At 35.6% G+C, this 26,155-nt stretch overlaps 1 protein-coding gene and 1 long non-coding RNA gene across 7 annotated transcripts; both read left to right on the top strand.

Annotated features, from left to right (window-relative positions):
• The first annotated feature begins 1,295 nt into the window (after positions 1-1,295).
• On the top strand, positions 1,296-21,095 carry LOC147838441 (CD48 antigen). 6 transcript variants are annotated; one of them, XM_087303974.1, is made up of 12 exons: positions 1,310-1,741; positions 3,346-3,413; positions 4,334-4,373; positions 7,188-7,272; positions 12,937-13,013; positions 13,298-13,580; positions 13,989-14,085; positions 14,188-14,300; positions 16,021-16,296; positions 17,538-17,639; positions 17,903-17,944; positions 18,846-21,095. In XM_087303974.1, exons 2-12 carry the CDS (start codon positions 3,394-3,396, stop codon positions 18,929-18,931), a joined length of 1,221 nt encoding a protein of 406 aa, XP_087160100.1. In that variant the 5' UTR covers positions 1,310-1,741; positions 3,346-3,393; the 3' UTR covers positions 18,932-21,095. The 6 variants fall into 6 exon arrangements, with proteins under 6 accessions (XP_087160097.1, XP_087160099.1, XP_087160098.1 ...); XM_087303971.1 differs by having other exon boundaries at positions 1,296-1,741; positions 13,989-14,300; XM_087303972.1 differs by having other exon boundaries at positions 1,300-1,741; positions 3,346-3,407; positions 13,989-14,300.
• Positions 21,096-24,081: 2,986 nt separating this feature from the next.
• On the top strand, positions 24,082-25,699 carry LOC141380089 (uncharacterized). The gene is made up of 2 exons (XR_015521725.1): positions 24,082-24,321; positions 24,530-25,699. It is a non-coding gene; the product is annotated as an uncharacterized LOC141380089 (long non-coding RNA).
• Positions 25,700-26,155: the final 456 nt, after the last annotated feature.

Genomic DNA, 26,155 nt, shown 5'->3' on the forward strand with positions numbered 1-26,155 from the left:
GAAGCACTCGAACTGCTCAGTCTGGACAAAATGCAAGTTTGTCAAAGCAGTTTTGATTCATCAGCGTCACCAACTGGAAATTAGTGTGAAGCACAACATACTCTTTTACATCTGCTTTGGATTTATTGGCAAGTTAGAAAAACGAACTTTTAGGTGCATATAGTTGTCACTTCTTGTGTTGGTGATTCAGTCTAAGCGTGTATGATAACATCTATATTCTGGATTTTTAAACAGCTTTAATAATTTTACCTGACCCTTAATTTGTATTTAATAAATTCCTGATTGTATATTATTTGCATAGTACAGTTCTTTTCTTAATGATTAATTCCATTTATTCTTATACCTAGGAAGCAGATATATTAATAACACATACATGGTTTCCTTCACATGGCACATTTTACCCATCATGTAAAGAATCGAGTTAAGTTTAGTATCTTATTATAGTCTGGTCATCTCTTCTATATCTCTAACACACCTATCTAACACTCTCTTGAATATCAGGCTACGTAAATGTCTTCCTGTACTATTACTCCACTTTCCTTGCCACTTGTCTTCTTTAGAAAAACTTGCATTTAAGTTAATATATTCATGAAGTACATTTTGGACAGACAATTTAATTAAAAGGAGTATTTAATAATATTGAAGAATTGCTTACGTTTTATTTCCCTGTATGCGGTAAAGAAATGTGTATCTCCATCCAGCTCATGCAAGTTATGTGGTAAATTTCTTCTTAAACAAGCAAACTGCATTGAGGAGATAAATTATTTTACATAGCGAACCCAATGTCATTTCCTATTGGTCTAGATTTACTACAATTATTAACTAGAGACAGGTTTAGCTGTTGCCTTAATTTATCTATGTAAACAAGACGAGGATTTGATTCTCTGCTCATGCTGAACAGTTCCTTTCATTTTCGTTTTCTTCGTGGATTGCGAACAGCCGAGCAGGATCTGCCTACTGGACTGGAGAAATAATTAATTTCCAATCCCGTTTTAAATAGTGAAACATAATATATTTCAGCACTGATCTGAACTTTTACATGTCAGAGATCTGGATTTTGAAAATACAAATAGACCAAAAATAGGCTACTGAGAGAAAATGTGAAAATATAAAAATATCTAGACAAAATATTTCCAAAACGCTGCATTGTTTGATAGTAGCCTCTTATTTCATGTTTTCAGATTATGTACTGCCACTAAAATAACAATTCGATCATTTCTGCGTCTTTTAAATAGACTAATCACATAACACAATGCCTGAAGTGAAACCAACAGGGGATATAACGGAAATGGTTTGTTTGACACGAGCTAGTCTACATATGTGGCCAACACAACCTACGCAGTATCGAAAAGCTTGGAGTATAAACTTTATTTTAGAGAGAGTTTAGACTCTAATCTCTCTCTCGGAAAAATAGTTCTATCTAGTTTGAGGGAGTAGTGTCTCAAACTGCATTGAAGCATCGTTTAGTGCACATGCAAAGCAAATCCAAGGAATGCAAACAATTTATATTAAGGCGTATTTCCGCCTCGATTTAGCCTATTACCTTATCGAAAACAAGTTTCAGAGAGAGGTCTAGACGTAGAGAGGAAAGGAAATTCTACTCCATCAAGCAAACCACGCCTTCATCAGTAAGGATATTTATGTGATCTCCACAAACAGTTTTTTACGCGAACTTAATACTTAGTCACGCTGCCACAGAGAATCCGATTAATTACACTGAGCATCAACAGGACACATACAGGTTAGTCGCTTATTTTTTTATTATTATTATTTTCTTCTAAAAGTATGACGCAGAGTGAAGTATGCCTCCTACTTATCAGGTGCTAATCCGACGAAAAAAAAGATGAAAGTATGTCATGCGTTTGTTGTTCAGGCACTATCACTTTTTTTTTCAACTGGGATACTTAATGGACTAAACTTAAGGAGTCCATTTAAATGTAAATGTAATGCAGAACTGTAAATATTCAAATAATTTAAAGTACAATAAGCTTGTTTCAATGGCATTCCTTCACTATAAAAAATACAGACAAATTCAGTTTGTACTGCTTTTCAATTTTGATACAACTCTAATAATTAAATAAGTTTTCAGAAAAAAAAGAATAAAGTCTGTGAATAGAGTATAAACCTCTCAAAATAATATTAAAATTTCACACTGCATGAAAACCCCAAACCTGCCATATAAGGAAAAAACAAAAAGAACCATTTAAAAAATCATAACTCTAAAAAATTAATATGCAAGTTAGCTGTTTGTTGTTCTACATGATACATTTGTTGGTTTTACATGGCAATAGGTTTGAAGTATTAAAATACTTTCATTTAAATATTTCATGTTGCTTAGAGTAAGAAATCTGAAAATAGACAATAAGAACAAAATGTTCATTACAACAAAAGAAGCATAAATAGCACTTTCATGTCAATGTGAATTTCTGAGAAAGTAACAGGAAATGTAATTAGGGCATGCACAGCACCTCTGTAAGTTGTTTCAAGTTGCAAAGAAAAAACAAAAGTGAAAACAGACATACTGGCCAATTGGAGTCTTAAGTTATTTGACAAGTTACAGTAACATTTCAAACAAATCATGGTCAAAGAATAGTCACTGCACCAGGTGTCCAATATAAAACAACAGTTAGTCTCGTGCGTGTATCCAAAGGGATGAATAAAAACAGCAGGAATAAAATCCTCAAATGGGAAGCTTTGCATTTTTGGGCATTTTGCACCTTTTGTAGGCAGTAATTTTGCAGCCTAGGGTCATTAAATATTTTTTGAGTTGATTTGTACTTTACACTGCATAACCCTCTACATATTTTTATTTCTACTGTTTAAAACAGAACATGGCCATTCATCAAATTATCAACAGTTTCTTATAAAGTTTTACAAATAACTGAAATAAACCGATTCCAAACAACATATAACTCGATTTAAAAAAAAAAACATTTTCATAAAGTATTCAGTTTTATTTGTATATTGATTTGTATATTTGATTGAAATTTTTTTTACTGTCTAAAGATAACAAATATATAAAAAAAAAACAAGTTCACAAAAAATACACCTTAAAAACTGGTTTTATCTGTCATGTCATGTCATTTTCTTCCATTTTTCCGGGGCCGGGTCATTGGGGCAGCAGTCTTAGGAGAGAACCGAGAGAACTTTCCCAGGGAGGTTGAGGATTCTATTTGTTATTATTATTTTTTTTTTCTATCAGGTCAGAACATATTTAAAAAATCTTTTGAATTGTAAAGTGCTCGGATAGGCAAAATCTGTAGATTGACACCCTTTGTTACATTACATGCTACAAAACCATTTAGACCAATTTTTACTTCTTTGTTCATATTTGTTCAAATACAGGTGGAGCCATAGATTTTCTTTACAACCTCTGAAGATGATGAATATCTCATGGATTATTCTGTGTATGGGTAAAGTCTTTTCTTGCTTTTATAATACAGTTTACAGTTAGCGTGACTAGAAATTCAAAAGGATAAACAATTGTGCACACTTTTTCGCATGCTTGTATGACTAGTGCTAGGGCTAAGGGCCATGAAACCCCCGTTTCAGCAGGGTGTTTTCACACCTCTAGTTTGAAAAAAGTCAGGAAAGTGGGCGTGTCCAGCTCTGTTAAGGGGGAGTGTCAGAGGAGGGGAAGAGGGAAGGTGCATAAAAATTTGCATAAAAATGGGAGTGTCGGTTTGGGCACACGCTGATTTTCACAGGCTGGAAGATTACCAGCTAAAACCAGCTTGACCAGCCTAGCCAAGCTGGGAGTCCAGCCAAAACCAGCTATATCTAGCTTAAACCAGGCTGGTCAAGCTGGTTTTAGCTGGATTTGGCTGGTAATTTTCCAGCCTTACCAGCTAAGACCAGGCTGAAAATGGCTGGAAACCAGCCTGGAAATGGCCAAAACCCCTCTAAAACCAGCCTGGTCAACCAGCTAAAACCAGCCAACCAGCCTAGGCTGGTTTAAGCTGGATTTTTCAGCAGGGAAATCTGCCTACATTGTATTATCATAAGACACGTTTAAATAAGTGTATCGCTCCCGTGCATACAGCCTGCTTACCTTAACAGACGATAAATGAGGCGTGAGGAGGAACAAGTATATCAAATTGTATGCAAGTTCTATCATGGATAGAGAACAATATTCAATTTTCCTTTTTTGTCATGACGTACAGTGGAAAGCAGCCCATACAGTCACCTCTGCCATACATTTTATGGATGAGTGTAAATATTGCAGTTATGACAGGGTTAAATGTGTTCAGATGAAGAAAAAGAAGACGAAAAATCACTTGATCACGTTAAAATGACAGTTAATATGTCTGTATTTTTACACATTTATTCACAGGTTTGCATTACTGAGAGAAGGAAAGAGACAGGCTGCACTGGTAAGCAGTATCTTCATAATATCGTTTAATTAAAATAAATAACCAACAAATGAATCTGTCTCGACAGCCTTTACAAGTGAAGAAATTATCTATATCTACACACAATCTAAATTCCCAATTAGAATAATACTACAAACTATAAAATTCTATTCATGAAAATACCTAAATAACAGACAAATCCAAATGGCCAACACAAGCGGGCTGCGCTCCAGACCAGGGGCCTCATGTATCAACGCTGCGTACACACACAAAAACTTTGCGTACGCCAGGTTTCATGCTCAGAATCGCTCACATTTGGATTTACTAACGATGAACTGAACGTGGGAATGTGTGCAGCTCCACACCAGCTTTATGGCTGGCGTACGCACATTTTTTGTGCGTGTCTGTTTTATTTCCATTGGCGACTCCTAGAGGCAGTTGTGTTAAATTGCTCTCTACAAAGTGTCTGAGCCTTGCAATGGTAGCTGTATGAGACGGGTTCAGCAGGTATATAAGGTTTCCATACCATACAGTTGACCAGCTAAACATTAAAGCGCAATTTGCTACGGTCGCCTGTTTTTCCAATGTAATCTGAGCTATCTACTGCACGCACATTGCTACTCTGCTGAATTATCCAGCTTAAACCTGCCTAGGCTGGTTGGCTGGTTTTAGCTGGTTGACCAGCCTGATTTTAGGCATACATTTTTAGCCATTTCCAGGCTGGTTTACAGCCATTTTTGATTTACAAGAAAATTACCAGCTAAATCCAGCTAAAACCAGCTTGACAAGCCTGGTTTAAGCTGGACATAGGTGGTTTTGGCTGGGCTCCCAGCTAGGCTGTTCAAGCTGGTCTTAGCTGGTCATCTCCCAGCCTGACCAGCTAAGACCAGGCTGGAAATGGCAGGAAACCAGCCTGGAAATGGGCAAAACCCCTCTAAAACCAGCCTGGTCAACCAGCTAAAACCAGCCAAACAGCCAAGGCTGGTTTAAGCAGTAGGGTATTTACATCAGCTGTCCTCTATTGACATGTCAGCCCTGACTGCCACTAAAATAAATAATAAACTTTAATATCAGAAAGTGAAAAGAGCAGGGAATATATGGAAAAATATAAATTTGGCACGAGCTATAGCCTATACGGCCACAAGTTAAAGTATCTTCTGAGTAAAACATTGAGTGAGAGTTTGGAATGTCAAACGATAAGCTTTCTCAGAGCAGTAGGAAACACTCGGATGCACAACCAATCTGTTATTTCAATAATGCAAACAGTTGTCTATCCTATACGTTTATGTCTACCTGATTCCCAAGATGTTTAGTTTTTATAAACAAGGTGCAATCCATACAACAAAAACCTCAAAATGAAAGTAAAAATGTTACAATGTTATTGTTAAAATACCAACAATCGAGCATATATATATATATATATATATATATATATATATATATATATATATATATATATATATATATATATATATATATATATATATGTGTGTGTGTGTGTGTGTGTGTATGTGTGTGTGTGTGTGTGTGTGTGTGTGTGTACATATTGTGAAATGGACAAAATATCTAAAAATTTGTGCTGAATTTTTATTATTATAATTTGGTCTTATTTATAGAAGCCTCAAGAACTGTAAAAAACAAACTTTTAAAATTTTCTGAATAATTCGGTCTGAATTAATTAGGATCTGACTAGGGGATATCCCTGCTAAAACAGCTCAATTTAACCAGCTGGTTCATAAATAGCATCACTTGCCAACTGTTTTCCGTAGCAGTCACAGCAAACCAAATTGATTCGTTTTCGGTTCTGCAAATTAATTTTATTATACATACATAGCATATTCAAATAAGGCGTTGTTGATGGATTTAGCCTACCCTTTCGAAAACAAGTCTGAGGAAGAATGAGGAAAAGTCTTTTTTCTATCAAGCTAACCACGCCCAAATTAATGGAATTATGCCAACGTAAACGGTTTTTATATAACACATAAAAGCCCACGTAAAAGGTTTTTATATTTAGCAGCCAACCTTTCACTTTTCATAGAGAAAAACTGTAATAAATAAACAGTTATTCAAAAAAGAATCAGGTCTGTAAATACAATATAAAAAGCAAATACTTTAACACACCCTTAAAAACCTTAAACTATAGGAAAAACAAAGACTCATAAATGAAAAAGAGAACCATAAAAATGTCAAATTAAGTTATATCACTTGGCTGTTTATTGTTCTTTTTGATTGAAGTTCTAAAGACAAAAAACATCAACGAATAAATACAATTAGAAAAAGAGATTGATTTAAGATCTTGGTTGTTTAGTGTAAGAAAATGAAATTACACACTGAAGCACACAATTTCAGGAATTATAATTTATAACTTCATTTGCTGCAAATAATAACGTCATTTGCGACAACAAAAGCGACTTGTAAAACTTGAACAACCTGTAGCAACTTTTAAAAGCAACTACTCATACAAAAATATCTAGCATGTGTGGCCTTTGATTTAACAGAAGAAAAAAAGAGCATGAACGTCCTAGAGTTGTTTCATAAAGAAAAAAACAATAGCTTTCTAACAAGTGAGAAGTGTGACACAGGGTAACTGGAGCCTTTTTAAGTTATTCAGCAATTTAACATTTTAAACAACAGAACATTCAGTAACAATTCCATATAAACTATTCCTCAATTGATTTTTTTTTATACAGAATTATGTGGTATATATTTTAATTATTAACAATAATTGATACTGTATACTGTAAAAAAGAAGCTTACAAAACAAGAAAAGGTAAAATTTTGAGATGTTCATTCACATAATTTTGACTCGGTTGTTGTTTATGTGTTCAAATGCAGATGGAACCTTCTACATTTTCTACAAAACTTTTGAAGACTATGGATATTTCTTGGATTTTTCTGCTTCATCTAATTTGCTCATTGGGTAAAGTCTCTTTTTCTCTGCATTAGCTAATGCATGATCCACCAATCAGATAATATCCTAAATTGCAATAAAAAAAACAGAGTATCTTACCCTACCTGTCTTTGAATTGAAGAATCCCCTCTTCCACCCCTACTCCTCTGCTTTCCTTAACAGGGGGAAACGGAGGCCCCGAGGTTAACACTGTTGCCTCACAGCAAGAATGTCACTGGTTCATGTCTTTAGCTAGCCACGTTAACATTTCTGTATGGAGTTCACATGTTCTCCTCTTGTTTGCGTGGGTTCCCTCTCGTGTTGTGAACCTTTACTGGTCTCACGGTTCAGTTCGGTTCGATTTGGTTTTGATTTTCATGCTATCAATTTGGTTCAATTCGATATCTCAGTACATCGACGATGCTTTCCGTACAGTTTTATATTTGGGGCGCGAGGGGGAGTCTATAACAAGCTGTCTTCCTCACCATACTAAGCTATGCCAACATAGCGCATATGAGATAAATGACATCATAGATAATAACCGGTTATGATTATTACTGAACCAATACCGAATTGTCCGCAACAGCATCGCGGTGCAAGAAGAAACAATTAAATTTGACACTCCTAGTTTCCCCAAGGCTCTTTGGTTTCCTCCCACAGGCTAAAGACATGTAACATAAGTAAATTAACCAAACCAAATCAACACCATAGATGAACGCTTAATCAGCAATATTTCTCTCTGTAGTTATTCATAATTTACATTCGCCATCAGTGGTGTAAAGTAACTAATTACAAATACTCAAATTACAGTAATTGAGTAGTTTTTGTCAGAAATTGTAATTTACTGAGTAGTTTTAAAAATGTGTGCTTTTTTCTTGAGTACATTTTTAGTGCAGTAATCAGTACTTTTACTCCACTACTTTCCTTCAACCTGCAGTCACTACTTTATTTGTTCTTGTTTATGGGGATTAGAAAAATCATTCCTGTAATTCCTGTCCAATCAAAAAACACATAGAAGGTAAACTGCATCATAATAAACTACTTCAAGTCATGTGTACTTTACATTGCAACAAACTGGAAGCATTAAAAGTGTCCAAGAAGATGTTCAAAATCTTTACACGCATTGACCCAGAGACTGTTTAGATTAGGGATGTCCAAACAAAGTCTTGGAAGGGTCGATTTCCTGCAGATTTTAGGTCCAACTTGCCTCAACACACCTGCACGGATGTTTCTAGAAAGCCTAGTATGAGATTGATTAGCTAACCCATGTGTGTCTAATTAAGATTGGAACTAAACTTTGCAGGACACCGGCCCTCCAGGACCAAGTATGGGCACCTCTGGTTTAGATGCATGTCACTGATGAGAAGATGATGGATATTTACTTTATGATGACCGAAATGGTCTTAAATACCCAGCAGGCACATAATGTCAACATGCCGTCAGATTGAAATTGTATCCTAACGTCTTGGAGACGCTGCATTTTGTTTGGAATTGAAAATCGGGTTTACATCAGAACTCAATGTCAGCCGGATGTCAATGTCCAATATCCAACCTTAAACAAATATCAGCTTCTAATGATGTTACAGCTTGACGTTGTGTCAAAGTTACCTCTATGATGTCTATTAGACATTGAATTTTGGTTGCCATAACTGATGAATAAATGTCAGTATTTGACGTCAACAGGATGTTGGTTTAAGATATTGGCTCGACATTGGATTTTGGTAATTTTCCTGACAACCTAAAATCAACCAAATATCAACATCATTTGATGTAATTATTGGACATTAAATAAACGTTGTCCTTAGACGCTGGCTAGACAATGAATTTTGCTCATCGGACATGACAACCTAAATCTAATCTAATATTAACGTCTTATGACATTGTGTGCCTGCTGGGCAATAATTAAATGCACTACAGAATGTTACGTTTACACACATCCACAAATGACATGTAAATGCATCAACTTTTAACAACATAATACTCACTATTCATGAGTACTTTTAATAGGGCTACTTTTTACTCCTACTTAGTAAAAAGTAATATTTACAACAGGTATTTTTACTCTACTCACACGACATTTTAAGGCAAGTAATGGTACTTTTACTTAAGTATGGTTTTTCAGTACTCTTTCCACCACTGTTCGGCATTATCAAGCAGAAGAGTTCTTGAGACCTACCTGAGCTCAAAATTCCCTGAAATTGAGAGGGAGCCCAGAGCTTGAAGATCTTATGAGCTCAGGGCTCTCTCCTAGAACAGCATGCCAAACACACCTTGTAATCAATTATCAGCTAAGTGTGAACTTTTGAAACTATTTTCACACAGCAAATTCATCAGAGTTAAATTCTCGGTGTTGAAGCATTTCAGAGTAAAGTGTTGACGTTAAAGAGTTAGATTTTGATAAATGAATATAATAAGAGTTAGAATTGATTTTATTCAGTGCGAAATCAAGGAGTTATCTTTTTTACACTTGGTGGTGTTATTTCCAACATCCGGGAATTCATGCAGCCCCTGTCACCGAAGAATTTTCCAGACGCCATTTTCCATCTAAAGTTTAGAACAGCAACTGGTGAGTCAAACTACCTAAATGTTGGTATTTTACTGACTTTCTTTAAGGAAATACAGTTGTAAACATATTGTTAAGTTAATAACTTTAGAATGGAGTGACAATTTTAAACTTCTGCGGTTCTTTCATGGTCGTTTGTGTATCTAGCTTAACTGCATTACTATTGACTTCTTTTCAAGAATGGTTTTATATATGCTAACGCATACATAGTGCATAAAAACATCAAATGTACATGTTCAACACATTTCTGTCACGCTTAATGCCATTTTGTGCGTTGTTACCCATCTGTAAAATAAAATCGACACTTCTCCTTTAATTCGAAGCAAACTAGCGAGGGAATCCCCGGAGCAGCCTAGCCTACTCTGCCCGGATGCTAACGGCAACACAGGACGGTTTCCATGAGCTCTGGAGAGTTTCTAAAACATATCTGGTGAGTAAATGAACATATGCTTAACTTACTTGTAAAAGGCTTCCTGACTAAAACATATGATTGTTTGTTATCCGTGTATGTTAATTTGGTTATTTTAAACACCGCAGCCCTTTTAAACTGGTTCATTCGTGGCCGTCCATATACCGTTAGTCCATAAACTCGCGTGACAACGTACGCTTGAATTATATTAAGTGTTGACAACCATTAAAGTCGGAATGTTAACATTAATGTCTTTAAATGACCGCGTTTGCACTTTCTCAGACATTTGACGTTACAGAAGTCTCCCGGAAGTTGCGGGACTAACGTTAACGTTATCCCGCAAATGCACAGAGACTCCCAGATGCCCAAGTAGATGCCCGCAAATGAATGATAATCTCCCGGAAATCGCGCGTCTCCCGCCCGGTCATTAAACACTTTGCACACCCCTCTCCACCGCATTCCTCCCAGCTCTTTAGGTACGTCGCGCGCAACTCATCCCATTGCTCTTCAGGTTCTCATCTCTCCCGCTACCTCCCGCAAATCAACTCTGTATCCCCCGAAAATGACTTTTCCCAACTCGGGATGTCTGACGTTAGTAAGTTAGGCTATTTCTGTAGTCAGGAACATCTTAGTCAAGCTTTTTCTCCCGCATGATATTGTGCTTAAAACTAGGCTAAACTTTGCATGTACTGTACACAACATTTCCGTTTTATTAAAGACAATTTAGTACGTTGTAAACAGCCACATGTCTGTAAAATTAATCAACTGATTCATATTTGAGCAGCCTAATGATGATACAGGTTTGATTTGTAGATTTATTATCAATAATCAACATCTGAATCAAAAGATATCTGAAAAAGTGTGAGGCATACTTTGTGATGTTCATCTCTCTTTTTTATCTGAAGGTTATGCATATGTGTTAGATACTAATGTTTTGTTGTTTTTTAACAGCCACAGTTCTCTATACAATAACACAATACCCTGTGACGGTGGCTGATCAGAGACGGATGGTGTATTTCCAGAGTTGGTGAAATGACCAAGCACACCTTCTTGGTCATATGTGGTGATAATAATGAAGGTATGTTTGATAAAGTTCTGTATTTGTTTCACAATAAGCTGAGAGGGTATTAGAGCATTAGAGAATAACAAATGACATGAAGGTGATAAGTTTTGTATTGTGGGTGAACTGTTACTTAAATAATGTTTTGCTCTTTGCTTTGCACCTTTTCTTCTTCTGCTTATCCTAAAATTTTAGATTATATTTGGACCTGAAACATCTGCTAGACTCCAGGAAAGGTGGCGTCAATACTGGTCCTGAAAGGGCCTAACAAGTTGAATCTGGTAAAGAAACACGCACGCACGCACGCACGCACGCGCGCACACACACACACACACACGCACACGCTTACAGAAAACAGTTTATGAATATTTTTTACACTGTGGCCAATATTTTAGGGAAGTCAGCATCACTAAATGATATAAAAGATTTTAACCTCCTCTAAATTTTGCTCCAAGTGTTGTGTTAAATTGAGGATTCTGGACAGACAGCTGCCTGTTTTTCCAGTTCTAGTCATAGTGAATAACCTAATTGTTTTTGGAGATCCAACAGTGATGTATGTGTTTTTTCTACTTTTCCATATCCTGTCACCTCAACCAGCTGGGAGAGTCAAGTTGTGGATCATCATGAAGATTTTCAAAAGGTGAGTTTAGATTTCTTGAATGTTTAATTTACTTTTAAATGTTCTTTTAAATATATCATAGAATTTGATTGCAATTTGTTTTCAAACATTTTTCTTAGTCATGCTGGAGTCTTGAAGAGTTCTTAGATGAGCATCACCCTATATCCGTGCATCAGGAACCACCAGACGAGCGATCAGCAGCTGCTACATCGTCATGGATAAAAAGGTCATCCTGTGGCTGGGAAGCACTTCATTCACAGGACATGCTTGATGAGATTTCCTAGCTCCAGTTTGTTTTCACACAAGTTTCCAGCATTTATACCTTCATTTAAACTGCTGTGTTTGATATGGAGGACCAAGGAAACACCAGAAGTGAAAAGATTTGCACGCCAAGTTGTTTAAAATGTAATTTCAGAAGAAAACTATGCGTTCAGAAGAAAACTATGAGTGACGATATATTGAACTTTCAAATTGCTCTGATGAAACATCAAGTTTGGACCAAAGGATTAAACCAGCCTTTTTGAGCACTGGTCATACATATTTTGTTGATACTGTCTGTACTAATAAAACATTTAAAGCATATTTGACATTGTTGCATTTTAAAAACTGAATGAATTGTTGAAGTGGTGAATGTTTTCAAATAAAATGTTTTTTATTTTGTAATTTACAGTCTATTTGAGTTTTTTACCATATTTACACTCAAGAGAGTTGAATAAAATAATATATTACACCAGGCGGTGTTAAATATAGTTACATTTTTTAACTCTGCCCAGAGTTAAAATTAACCCTTACTTCGGTGTCAATATGCCAACCCTTTTGAAAGTGTTTATTTAACTCTGTTTTGAGTGGACCCCATGAGACACTTTCAAAGTGTTGAAATTAACACCCATAGAGTTGTTTTGGGTCCCCATATTTTGCTGTGCACTTTCTTCTCTGTGTGTTTCTATTTGTTCTTCCTCACTTTAGGTTAGCTGTTTGAAATAACTTTTGCAATAGTTAAATTTGTTAAATACTCCAATAGTTAAAATAATTCTGTGTTGCAGATGTGTCTTGTGCTGAATCTGATGAAACAAAACTAGCACTGGTGAAGGACAGAGACGCAATCAACCTTGAACTTGATGTGAGACTTTTTAACATTTTCAACTAGTTCTGTATTTCTGTAATTGGAGGTGTTCTTCAGTGTACAGTGTTACACTTTCAGCAGTGTCATTTACATCACACTGAACTAAACTCAACTAAACTCCCACTGTGAAAACTGGACTAAAGCAGTTTCAATTTACAATTTACTTGTCTACATTTTAAAAAGTGCTTAAGTAATAAAGATATAATAATTGTCATAATAATTGCTTCCTATTCAATTCATGTTACATTTTTTTAATTCATATTACTCACTTTTCTCTCCAGTCTCCACCTCTTAAAATTCGCAGATTTTTTCCCTTGTGTTCACAAACAGACACATTATGCATCTTAATGTGTTCAACAAACAATGCTCAAGGGGCCATTCTGTCCTGGTACAATGAAACAGAAAAATGTTCCTCTATTGACGTTGATAATCTGAGTCCCACCATCTCTCTAAATCTGTATGTAAAATATCAGGATGAAAACACCTACAGCTGTGTGTTTCACAGCTCCATTAGCCCGCAGACTCAAAATGTGACACTCAGTCAATACTGTGATCCATGTCCAGGTACGTCAGTCCTGCTTAATCTTTATATTTAGCATTTACTCATCCTCCACTTGTTCCAAACCTGTTTGAGTGTTCTTTCTTCTGTTTTCTGTTAAACACCAAGCAAAATATACGGTACTAGAGAATGTTGGAAAAAACAGCTATTGACTTTCATATATTTTTGCTTCTACTATGAATGTAAATTACTAATTTTTCCCAGCATTCTTCAGAAAATCTTTTTCGTTTTAAAAAGAAGAAAACAATTAATAAAAACCACTTTGGTATTGTTAAATGGAGAGGAAATTTTATTTTTGTCAAAGTGAACCATCTCTATAATTCTGTCATTCATGTCTTTGACATTATAACTACATCTAATAATTGACTAACTAATTAATATGACCATATGATTGTGTTTTGATTTTGAGGTAGATATAACAAAGACAGCATTGCCAGTAAGGGTGGGAGATAATCTCACACTACACACCAATTTGAAGTCCATACAAAAGATGACTCAAGTAGTGTGGAGGTATGGTCCCGAAAAAACAGTCATCGCTGAAATACTTGAAAATGAAGTAAAAAAATGTGACTATCCTGACGGGAGATTCAAATCCAAACTCGATATCGACAGTCAAACAGGAGATCTGAAAATCACAAATGCCAGCCAATTAATCTCTGGAGTCTACAAACTACTGATCAACAATTTTACATCCAGTTGCTGGAGTTTCAACCTTTCTGTCCATAGTGAGTAAACACAGTAAATAATTTTACAAATGGATAAGATCAGTGTTCAGTTTAGTCTGAACTCATACCTGTAGTGTCAATGTAAAATACTTTTAATGTTACAGTTATTGCCCTTACTGTCCAGAATAAAGCAGCGCAGACCCACTGTGTAGCTTTCTACTTAATAGCACATGGTATGTATACATATGGCTGCTGACTGGACAGACATTGACACCCCCACCAAACAAAAGAAAAAGCCGCAAATAAAGACTTCTAAAAAAAATCAACAAACCAAATCCAAAACAACAAGTTAGCAACATGAGTGTAACACACTGGAGTCGAGCAGAGCTGGATCAGATCTATCCTCACCTGTGCAATCACTCTCTGACAAGTTTTAGAGGTCTGATACTAGCGAGCATTTGATTGGTCAGAAGTGTTGATGAGAAAATTAAGTTTGAGGTGACGTGAAAAGAAATCATTGATCAATTTAGGCAAAAGTGACAAACTGCAAGCTTGGATGTGTTTATCATTTTTATATTTTCTAAATGCAAATGAGATTTTAGGCATCCTTTAAACTAACATACTGAAACTAACATCTAAAAAATGTATTTAATTTCACTGAACTTATAAAAACATGGAGGGTGTCAAACACTTGTTGAGCAGTGTCACTGCGTCATGCCATGACTTTTAAAGTTTGAAAAGTTGTACAATTTGGAGTGTTCATGTCAAATAGAAAACAATTTAAAGATCTGGCACATTGTGGTGGCTTTTCAAACTTACCCTTAAACAAAGAACGAAAAAGAACTTCATTTGTATACTAGGGCCTTAAAGGTGTAGTTCACCTTAAAATTAAAACATGTTCAACTCAGAAAACATAGCAAAATGTTGCACACAAACAATGCAAACATGGCCCTTGTATCAGAATTATTTTGACAAAAGTGGCATCGGTCAAATTTGTGGGGTTAAGGGTTTTAGAAAAAAAATGAATGAATGAGAGAACCCAGTCCAGGAGACTAGAACAAGCAAAATTTATGTATTAAGATGTGTTGGTTAGTCTGCAGTCATACAGCGTCTTCAAGAAGACTATGAATCTCCAAAAGCCTACAGGAGTCTCTTACAAGTCTACAGTCTGCAAGTTTTTTTAAAGTCTGTAGCAAGTCTGAAAATCAAGTCTAAAATAAGTCTTGTCTATAAAGTTTTTTAGGATAAGGGTAGAGATGGCTAAACATTCATTCATTCATTTTCTTGTCGGCTTAGTCCCTTTATTAATCCGGGGTCGCCACACCGGAATTAACCGCCAATTTATCCAGCACACTTTTACGCAGCGGATGCCCTTCCAGCCGCAACCCATCCCTGGGAAAGAGATAGTTAAACAAAGCATGTAAATGAGGTAGATAGGTAGGTGAAAAAACTTGTTGTTAAGCCACTGACACCAGAAGTTTACCAACAAAAGGGTTTTTTTTGACCTGAAAGTATCACCCAAAAACAAATGCACAGTTGTTAGAACCCTGCCCACAGCATTTGCATCAAAGTCCCTCACAGCTGGGCTGTAATAGTTCCAAACGAAATGATATAATTAAAAACAAAAGAATATAACTTTTCAGTTATATATAGCTTATTGTTAATTTGAAACTAGATAATCTAAATTTATATTTCCACAAGGGTCTGTGCAAATAAGTCTTCCTTCTAAACACTCTTCTAAATAGCAGCAATGTTTTTTTCTCCTACTCTATGTTCCCAGATCATTTGCCCACTCCTCAGATTTCCATTGACTCCAGTTATTGTCCATCATCATTCGCAACATGTATGCTGGACTGTTCAGTGATGAATGTGAGTCAGGTAAATCTTACCTGGTACAAAGGACAAACATTTCTGTCCCAAATATTTATATCTGATCAGCACAAAAACTATGAGTGCTTGGATGTGCATTTTGAGGATAGGAACAACTACAGCTGTGTGGTCTCCAATTCCTTCATCAATGAGACTAAAGATGCTGCCATCACTGAACTCTGTTCAGGTATGCCAACATTTGATTTGACATGATCCCCAAAATGTCTTTGAATTAATTCTACCATACATCACATGTAAACTGCTGGACACAAACCATGAAGATAAAGGCAAACAAGTTAGCCAGACTTTGTACAAGGTCTAATTTTTGAGATTTTTATTTTTTAAAAATATTTTTTATCCTAAACCCTTTTATAATATAAAAAAGTTAGGGTGCTCTATGAAATTACATTTTCTCCATATCAGGACATAAAAATTATTTGATCTTTGACAAGTCCTAATTTTTAAAAAATAAACCCTCAGATAAAAAAACAACATAAAGCATTAGAAAAAAAATGAACTGATGATCAGCAGAATTTTAAGTGTATTGGTCTGGAGCAGGGTCAAATTCACACAGGTTAGTTTCAACTTTGCTTTAAAACACTTCCCTGGAGGTTCAAAATAAAGCTGTGGTCACACTGGACTTTTCTCCCTATACAAGTGCCGTACAATAGAATTTTGCATGGACAATCTCTAGTGTGACTGCAGCACAAGCCTGAAGTACTCAATTAGTTTGATCAGGTGTGTATAATTAGGATTAAAGCTAAACTGTGCAGAGCTGTTGACCTTTAGGAATTGAATTTGACACCTGTGGTCTGGAGTTTCAGGTGGGTGTAAACTAAAAAAAAATCTGAAACAAGACAAAAAGCTGAAACAAGACAATGAAACAGTGCAGCAAATACAACAGAACAGCTGAAAGCAAAAGTCAAGGCGTTTAATAGTCCAAAGTCCAGAGCTCATCCTGACTGAAATTCTGTGCAGACAACTCAAAAACTCAAAATGATCTGAAAGAGCAAGAAGCTTATTCAGAAAATTGGGTCTTTAAGTCAGGCATCTGCATCCTGTCCACAGTTTCTTTCTCTTGTTTTTTATTTTAACTGTATTTTTGTTAATTAACAACAATGTCATTTGTTGTTCATCTAAGATTATATATCCCAAATTTTAAGGCCTGTCAAGGACTACATATAATTTCTTATACCTTGAAACATGGAATTAAATATGGTACTCAAACTTTTTCATATGACTACAAATAAAATGACTAAAACCTTGGTCAGATATTTTTTAACCCAAATCAACCAATAGAGCAACTGAGGAGTTGCAAGATAGCGCCACACTTGCTTCTGACTAACAATTAGTTTGAATGCTAAAGCAAAAGCATTTTTGTTCAGTTTTATTGCTAATATTCAGTAAAAAAAATTCTCTATTTTTTAGGCAAGAAAAGAACATTTTGGCTGACTGTAGGTTGTTGTATTGCTGCTGCTGCTGTAATCGCCATTGTATGTTTCCTCGTGTATAAACATCTGACACAGAATGGCAAGTACTACTTACATCCAATATTCGAAAATTTTGAGTAAAACATCTTTATATTCATTTCATACACACAACTATTAGCAGTTGCCTTTTGGTTTTATTTTCATGATGTAGAATCATTTATCACAGGACCAAGATCCATTCTTCTGGAAATTTAAAGGAAAATAAAAGAATAGTGGCTATATATAATCATGTAACACCATTTAAAAATAAAACTATAACAGCTGACATCTTTTAGTTTTTTCTAATGAATTTGTGTTCAATAGATGCTGGAATTCATTCTGGGAGTAGTCAAAATTACTCAGCAGGTAAGACAAGAATACAATACAGATCAATACAGTTCAATACAGATCCTTTATGGTGCCATTGAATTGATTTAATGTGTTCTCGGATATCTCAACACAATCTCACGGCAATTCGTAACTTTTTGATTTAGCGGCTAATTCGTATGTATTTGTACAATCTAATTCGTACAATTTAGTACGATTTGCTCATCATCCAATGACGGCTGGGTTTAGGGGTGGGGTTAGGTGCCACGCCTCCTTTTTTAAATCGTACATTTTCGTGCGAATTAGCCACTAAACTGGCAAAACGTAAAATACTTACGTTTTCTCGTGAGATCAGGCTGGATATCTACATAGTAGTTATGTGGCTTAGGCAAGTCCAAAATTTCTCCAGAAATAGTTTTATATGCTCATGTATAACCACAGAAATTGGAATGACAAGCTCTTTAACCATATTTGCAAAATCATGTATATTAACGAGCTCCAGAGCTATGACTGTCTGCTTTATAAATTTGCTCCTTTAGTCTTCCTTAAACCAAGTTTCATTTTCAAAATAAGAGTCTCACATAAGTAGTAAGTATAATACAAGCTTAGATATACTTAAAAATATATAATTGTTGTAATCTCACTAAAAAACACTAACCGAACGCACAGCCTGAAGCGCACATATTAATGATCCTGTGTACAACAAAAGTCTGTGTTTTGTTCTGATTGGTCTATTTTTCACTGCGATTTTACAGTGACAAGATTTACATGAGAACTAGGAAGCATTGGTGTGTGTCACTCACATTATGCAATTAACTGTTCTTATTATTTAGCTATCATGACGCTTATTATACGATTTTAATTCTATGGCACCTTTAAATACATGTATAACCTAGAATGCTTCATCTGAAATGCACTTTTTGTTTTGTTTTAATTCTAGATGCTCAAGATAATAATTTTGCAAGTCAAAATTTGAATGCTAGATCAACATCTTCATCACAAGAATCCATACTTCTGTCACAATAACCAGCGATCGTTCTCCATAGATCGCTGGTTCTCACACAATAACCATGGACTATACTTCCGCCTTTTCCTGGACTACATATTCAGACATGCACTTCGCCCAGACACCCATGCTCACTCATCTAGACTGATTACACTCGCAACACCTGAGGACTATCAGAGACTGATTGCATTTACTACATAAGCCACACAGTCACCCTTTCAGTTGGCCGAGTTTTGTTGATCAGTAGATGACATTACAATACGTTTTCCCTGTCTTGTTTCCCGTGTTTCAACCCAGCCTTGTTTATCCTTGTTCTCCTGTTTAGCCGCCTGCCTTACAACCTATAGCCTGTTTACTGACTACGATTCTGGACTGCCTGTACATACCCATTTGCACCTGTATTGACCATTGCTTGTCTGACTACGATTAAACCTGCATATTGGATCTTACCCCAGTTGTGTGTGTCATCCCTCGACGTTACAACTTCTGTGTTAAACTTCACTTAAAAAGACATACGCCCTATGGACAAAAAATGCAAATGACATCTTTGAGTACTGCATTGCACAGTTTAAATATTGTTATTCTACTAATAGGTGAAGTTTATTTCTAAACTAATTTCGAGAGGATCACATGCCTATGATTGCTTGCGGCTAGTCCCGCATTAATCAACTATGATTTCCCAATCAGATGATTCCTAAGCCACTATAAATACCCTAAATTCCATATAACAGCCATCTTCATTTTGAAGAATCCCCCCGTCCACCCCTACTCCTCCTCCTTTAGATGGGTGGCACGGTGGCCCAGTGGTTAGCACTGTTGCCTCACAGCAAGAACGTCACTGGTTCTAGTCCTTACCAAGCCAGCCGGTGTTTCAGTGAGAAGTTTTCACGTTCTCCCCGTGCTCACGTGGGTTTGCCCCGGGTTCCCCGGTTTCCTCCCACCGTCCAAAAACATGCAACTTAAGTTACTTGAACAATCCAAATCGGCACCAAAGACATGCTCCTAGTAAATAGTTATCTCCTAAGAGCAATCACTCTCTTTTCATTAGTTACTACAGCAGGGGAGTTCTCAAGATCTACCTGAGCTCAAACTCCCCTCTTGCCCAGCAAATGGGAGGGAACCTCGAGCTTGAGGATCTTATGAGCTCAGGGCCATTTCCCAGGACAGCATGCCAAACAAGCTTTATAATCATCAGCTAAGTGTGAACTCTTGAAATTTATTTTATTGAATGAATCAGTTTATCAGTACATCAGTTTTAGATACTTGAAACCGAAAATTAAATAACTGAATTGTTACATATTTATTTTTTAAAATGACATTTTAGTATAGTTTGTGTGTTTAGCTTGCTCCATTCTCACTTCTTTACCTCCACTGAAATAATTGTTTCGCTAGTCATTGTCTGATGCGACGATGTGCGGGAAGAAAAAAGATATTTGATATTTGAAGAGCAAGACAAAGATGAGTCCTTCCTCATTCCCAGAACTATGAATTAAGAAAAAAAATCCAATCCCTTCCCTCTCTGACTCATTCATTAATTTTCTTTTCAGCTTAGTCTCTTTATTAATCATAGGTTGCCACGGCGGAATGAACCGCCAACTTATCCAGCATATGTTTTACACAGCGGATGCCCTTTCAGCTGCAACCCATCACTAGGAAACACACTTTTACACTCTCATTCACACACATACACTATGGAAAATTTAGTTCAATTCACCTGTACCGCATGTCTTTGGACTTGTGGGGGAAACCGGAGCACCAGGAGGAAACCAACGGCAACACAGGGAGAACATGCAAACGCCACACAGAAATGTCATCTGAACCAACTGAGGCTTTAACCAGCAACCTACTTACTTGGCCACTACGCCACTGTACCGCCCTCCCTCTCTGATAATAAACAAAATATTACACAGTCTTGGCTTCACTTACACAGAAAGAACTCAACAGTATAATTTAATCTGTCACTGCCTGCTTTCCACATTTAATTTTTTCTTGTTTAGCAGAATCTAGGAGAGGGTTGCTATTTTCTTAACTGTAATGTTGCTTTTGCGGGGAAGAATGTGGTAGATATGAATTATCATAGATTGCTGAGGCAGTGTAGTTTCTGTTTATTTTAATATTTATGGTGTAATTACTTTGTGTTCATTAATTAATTATTGAATACATTCAATACTCATTTTATCAACATTTCATGTCAAATTGTGTGTGTGTGCTGGATGGTTCTCCATATAGGCCATTTAAAAAAATTAAAGAAACAAGTAATTTTTGTCTCATGGATGGCCACACCTCCTACAACTGTACATCTTTAATTTTGCAGTTTTTTTATTTGTTTATAATTTATATATTTTCTAAACTATGCTGCTGTACAAATGTCAGATTTGCCAATTACACAGCAGCTGCAAAAGTAAGACTCAATTTGTAACAAGTTTTGCTTCTGATGTATAGGATTTGTTTTATTTTAAACAAATTAGGACAAAATATTTCTTATTGAATTTCATTGATAAAACTGATCAACCAGCCAAAGCTTCTCAGGACAAAAGTGAACATGTGGCCAGGTAAAAGCCACATTATAGTATGCCAGTGCTTTAGTAACTTGCCAAAAGACAGTCAACAAATTGCTGTCCATTAAAGGATTCTAAATGCTCGACAAGGAGTGTATTTAAAATCTTAACACAGAGCATTTGACAAAAGAGACAAGTTAAAACTAGTATTGCTCTATGCAGCACAATGTCTGACAGAATTTTCATTAAACATAGATCTCCCTGTTTAAATCAGTTAGAAAGACAGAGAGGGAGGCAAAGAGAGACAGCATTGTATGTATAAAGCTAGTAACATCTGTTAACTACCACTGCACAAATGTTTTTGAGCATATTTGCCATATATTTGCTCCCTGTTGAAGCACGTCAGTGTCCTTGAGATCACACAGAGGAATGGGTTACCATGTTGGAGGGAAGCACAATTATTTAGAACTGTGATCAAAACTGACTGGAACTGCCTGTGCATTAAACTTACAGCCAATTCAGAGTCAACCATTATATATATATATATATATATATATATATATATATATATATATATATATATATATATATATATATATATATATATTTATTTATTTATTTATTTATCATGTCAATGTGGACCAAAATCTTTGAGGAATATTTTCAGCACCATGTTGAATCTATACCACAAAGGATTAGACAGTTCTGAAGACAACCCGGTACTAGTAAGGTGTACCCAATAAAGTGGCCGGTGAGTGTGTGTGTGTGTGTGTGTGTGTGTGTGTGTGTGTGTGTGTGTGTGTGTGTGTGTGTGTGTGTGTGTGTGTGTGTGTGTGTGTGTGTGTGTGTGTGTGTGTGTGTGTGTGTGTGTGTGTGTGTGTGTGTGTGTGTGAAGCTTTTCCTTCATTGACCACATTTAGCAGATTTTTTTCTAGAGTGGATTTGATTGAGATTCTTAAGGGTTACATTTAGAGAAATACTGTTTCTGTATTGATCACATGCATGTGTGTTCTAATATGACATGTGGTTTCTTTTTGTGCAAAACTCCTCCCACATTTAAGAAACTTCTGTGGTTTCTCTTCCATGTTCATGTGATGTTCAAGACCCGACTTGTCTTGAAAATTCTTTCCACATTGAGAGCAAGTGAAAGATTTTTTTAAATCATTTTGTTGAACTACTTTTCATCTGTGGGTGACCAGTTTTGACATGATGATGTTTCTCCCCTATTTCATTCAGTTTATCACCTGCTTTTTTTCATCCTTTCTAAAAGTTTAAAAAAACAAAACAAGAAAAATCAAAGAGAAATTAATTAATCTCTGAGGATAAAACAATGATGAATTCACTGCTATAAACAAAATTATCAACAAATTAATGCATTTATATAAATTAAATATTGTATCATTATAAATCCTATGTATTATCTTTTAATGTGCACAAATTTAATCAATAACATACATTTAATTTTGTGCAACCCTTTAGGTCTAACAAGGTACTGCTTGATAAATCTGACATTCAAGAAATGACATCATCTGAACACTTAGCTTCAACTGTATAATATTATGATTACATCATAAAAAGAATTTACAATTCATTCTCTCATTTTTAACAAACTCTTAACATTGGCTAAATTCATCAACAGAGTTGCTTGACAACATCACATTAGTTCTTATCAATTATGGTCAAGCAAATGAAATATTAGGCTAATATGTTAATTAATAGTCATGTGTATGTTTTACAAGATATTAAATTCAGGGTAATGCAGTGGTGCAGTAGGTAGTGCTGTCACCTCACAGCAAGAAGGTCGCTGGTTCGAGCCTCGGCTGGGGCGGTTGGCGTTTCTGTGTGGAGTTTGTATGTTCTCCCTGCGTTCGCGTGGGTTTTCTCTGGGTGCTCCGGTTTCCCCCACAGTCCAAAGATATGCGGTACAGCCTATAGGTGAATAGGGTAGGCTAAATTGTATGAGTGTGAATGATTGTGTGTGGATGTTTCTTAGAGATGGGTTGCAGCTGGAAGGCCATCTGCTGCGTAAAACACGTGCTTGATAAGTTGGCGGTTCATTCCGCTGTGGCGACCCCGGATTAATAAAGGGACAAAGCCGACAAGAAAATGAATGAATAAATGATAAATTCAGTTTGTTAAAATGTTGCACAATTCCTGATCATAAAGTCTTTAGAGACCTATAACGTGCCTATAACTTTATTGTTTTTACTGTATTAGGCTTATCATTATCACCATTATATATACAGAGAAGAAGTATGAAGGTTTATGAAAGAGTTACTCCATATAAATATTATTATTAATAATAATAATAATTATTGTTATTATTATTTCATTTATTTTACTTCAGCTGAGTCCCTTTATTCATCCGCCAACTTATCCAGCATATGTTTTAAACAGCGAATGCCCTTCCAGGTGCAACCCAGTAGTGGGAAAAAATAAAATAAAATAATAATAATAATAATAATAATAACTGATCAAAAAGTTAGATATATGTGTTTTCATATTGTTTAATCTATTTTTTCCTTAATGTAAATAAATGTGCAAACAATGTACTTTCTCTTGTATCTCTTGTGCGAGCAGTCTCTTTAGCAAGTGGTTTACACATTTTTTACATTTTTGACACACCCACCCAACAAGAATCAACACCTTCCCAAACCCCGAAGCAAAACGACACTGTTTACATGAAATTATAGGCTACTGTTCATTTCTTCCTCTTTAGAGCGTGATCATAACACCAAATCACTGAAATTCACCTAGTCGCATGTATTTCACTAAATGTTTTTGTGTATATTTACTTTTTTTGAAAAAGATTTAACATTATCATGAGGATTTTAATTCTGCAGTAATTTTTTCATATCTTTGGAAAAATATGATTTCAGATATATTTTTCAGCTATTTGTGCGTCGTGACAGGTAATATTTCCTCTCTTGAAGTAATATGAAATTACAGTGCGGCACTTGCTGTTTTACCTTTCATGTTTATGAAATTAGGAGATTTTTTTGTCAAAACCTAATCAGTCATAACATGTTTAATGCTGAATTATTTAAGCCTCTTTAATGTAATTAAGTTTGCTATAGCTGTTTTGTTTGCTAATATACTTTGTTTAAACCTTCGTTTCAGGATTGCTTGGTGTTGATACAGAAGTACAGACTGTTCAAGTAGTGGAAGGAGATTCTGTCACTTTAAACACAAATTACCTCTTTATGTTAACCCCTAGGTTTTTTTTTTTTTTTTAGTAACCCAAGCTTAAATAAAACTAAAGGTTCACTTAACCTAAGATATTTTTTTAGCTTTCATGAACCCAGGTCTTGGATTTGAAAACATTTGGGATAATCTGAGTAAATAAGTCACAAAATATATAACATATATACATATAATATATAGTGTGTTTTTAGTGGATGTTAGTGGGAGGGAAACAACTTTCTTACTGTGCTTTTAATGTGAAAAGATTTCAGTCTCAAAGAAGGTGGATGCTAAACTCACCACACCACTTTAATGGACAAATGGTTAGTAGTGGTTGTAAAATGACAGAAAGTAACCTGTTCAGTTTTGTGTGCTTCCTCCATCAGTCTAACCCAAAGAAAAAGGAAATATTGAAACATATCATATGACAAATGTTAACAAGCACAGATTTTCAAAGTTCACATTGTTCAGCTTTTGAACCTTGGCTGAATTTTGTTCAAAATGCTGTTTAGTCTTTCGTATATTTTTCACATCAGCGCTTTTATTTTTAGGTGAGTCAAAACTGCAAGACAAAATGCATCTTTGGTCACAAATACTACTCTGGTCTTAAATAGCAGGAACTAATTGAAACAGAATTGTGAGATTATGACTTCTTCAGAGCTGCAAGCCACTGAACTGTTTTGGTGCTTACCACAAAATTGTAGAGGAACAGATATTTGAACTGATAATCAGTGGGATTAAAAAAAATGTACATATTGTATTTTGTATTTGCATAACATTTATGTACACATATATACATGGAATCAAATGTAAATGCTGTAGATCAATCAGATTTAAATTGTTTATAAAAATGTTTTTAATCAACGCCAGCGTTTCAAAACAGTGTTTCTGATTCATGTCTGCATGTTGGTGATAGTTTATGCACACCAGAGGGTGCTCTTACCAAATATATTGTCAACTGTGTTAATTGTGTGAAGTGTACAGAGATGTTTAACATTGAAGCTTGTTTTAATAGCATTACTCAGATACCTTTTACTTTACATTTTTTTATTATTGTGTGTGCTGTTTATGCATTTGATAAAAAATAAAAATCATCTTTTTGTGGGTGATTGTGTCTGCCTCTTATTGACGGTAAAGTCAAGATGGAGATGACTGACTGGATCAACACTTGTCTGCATGTAGGTTTAAAGGTGTATCGAAATGAGAAATCCAATCTGCCTTGATTTTTGACATACATTGTTAACTGTTGGAAACTTTGTGGTTGATACTTAAAATAGCCAGTGTTTTGCAGCAATTAGTGAAGTTTATTCATAAACTATTTTCGAGAGGATCACGTGCTTATGATTTATCACGGCCGGTCTCGCATTTGCTAATCACTAACTTCCAATCTTATGAGCCCTAAGCTACTATAAATAGCCACAGTTTTCAGTTCACTTTATCTACGTTAGGAAGAAACCCCCTCCTCCCCTATTCTCCTCCTCCTTTACCTCTGATTGTGCGGCTAGGCGGTCCAGTGGTTAGCACTGTGAGCCCCACAGCAAGAACACTGCCAGCCCTGGTTCC

Source organism: Danio rerio, chromosome 22, assembly GCF_052040795.2.
Source record: "Danio rerio strain M-AB ecotype USA chromosome 22, GRCz13ab, whole genome shotgun sequence".
NCBI lineage: Eukaryota > Metazoa > Chordata > Actinopteri > Cypriniformes > Danionidae > Danio > Danio rerio.

What these genes read in the sequence shown, in the direction of transcription:
- LOC147838441 (XM_087303971.1), top strand. Translation starts at nt 3,394, where the DNA reads ATGGATTATTCTGTGTATGG. An exon ending in ATGGATTATTCTGTGTATGG is followed by an intron (nt 3,414 to 4,333) that starts GTAAAGTCTTTT and finishes ATTTATTCACAG; the next exon opens with GTTTGCATTACTGAGAGAAG. An exon ending in ATACTGTGATCCATGTCCAG is followed by an intron (nt 13,581 to 13,988) that starts GTACGTCAGTCC and finishes ATTTTGAGGTAG; the next exon opens with ATATAACAAAGACAGCATTG.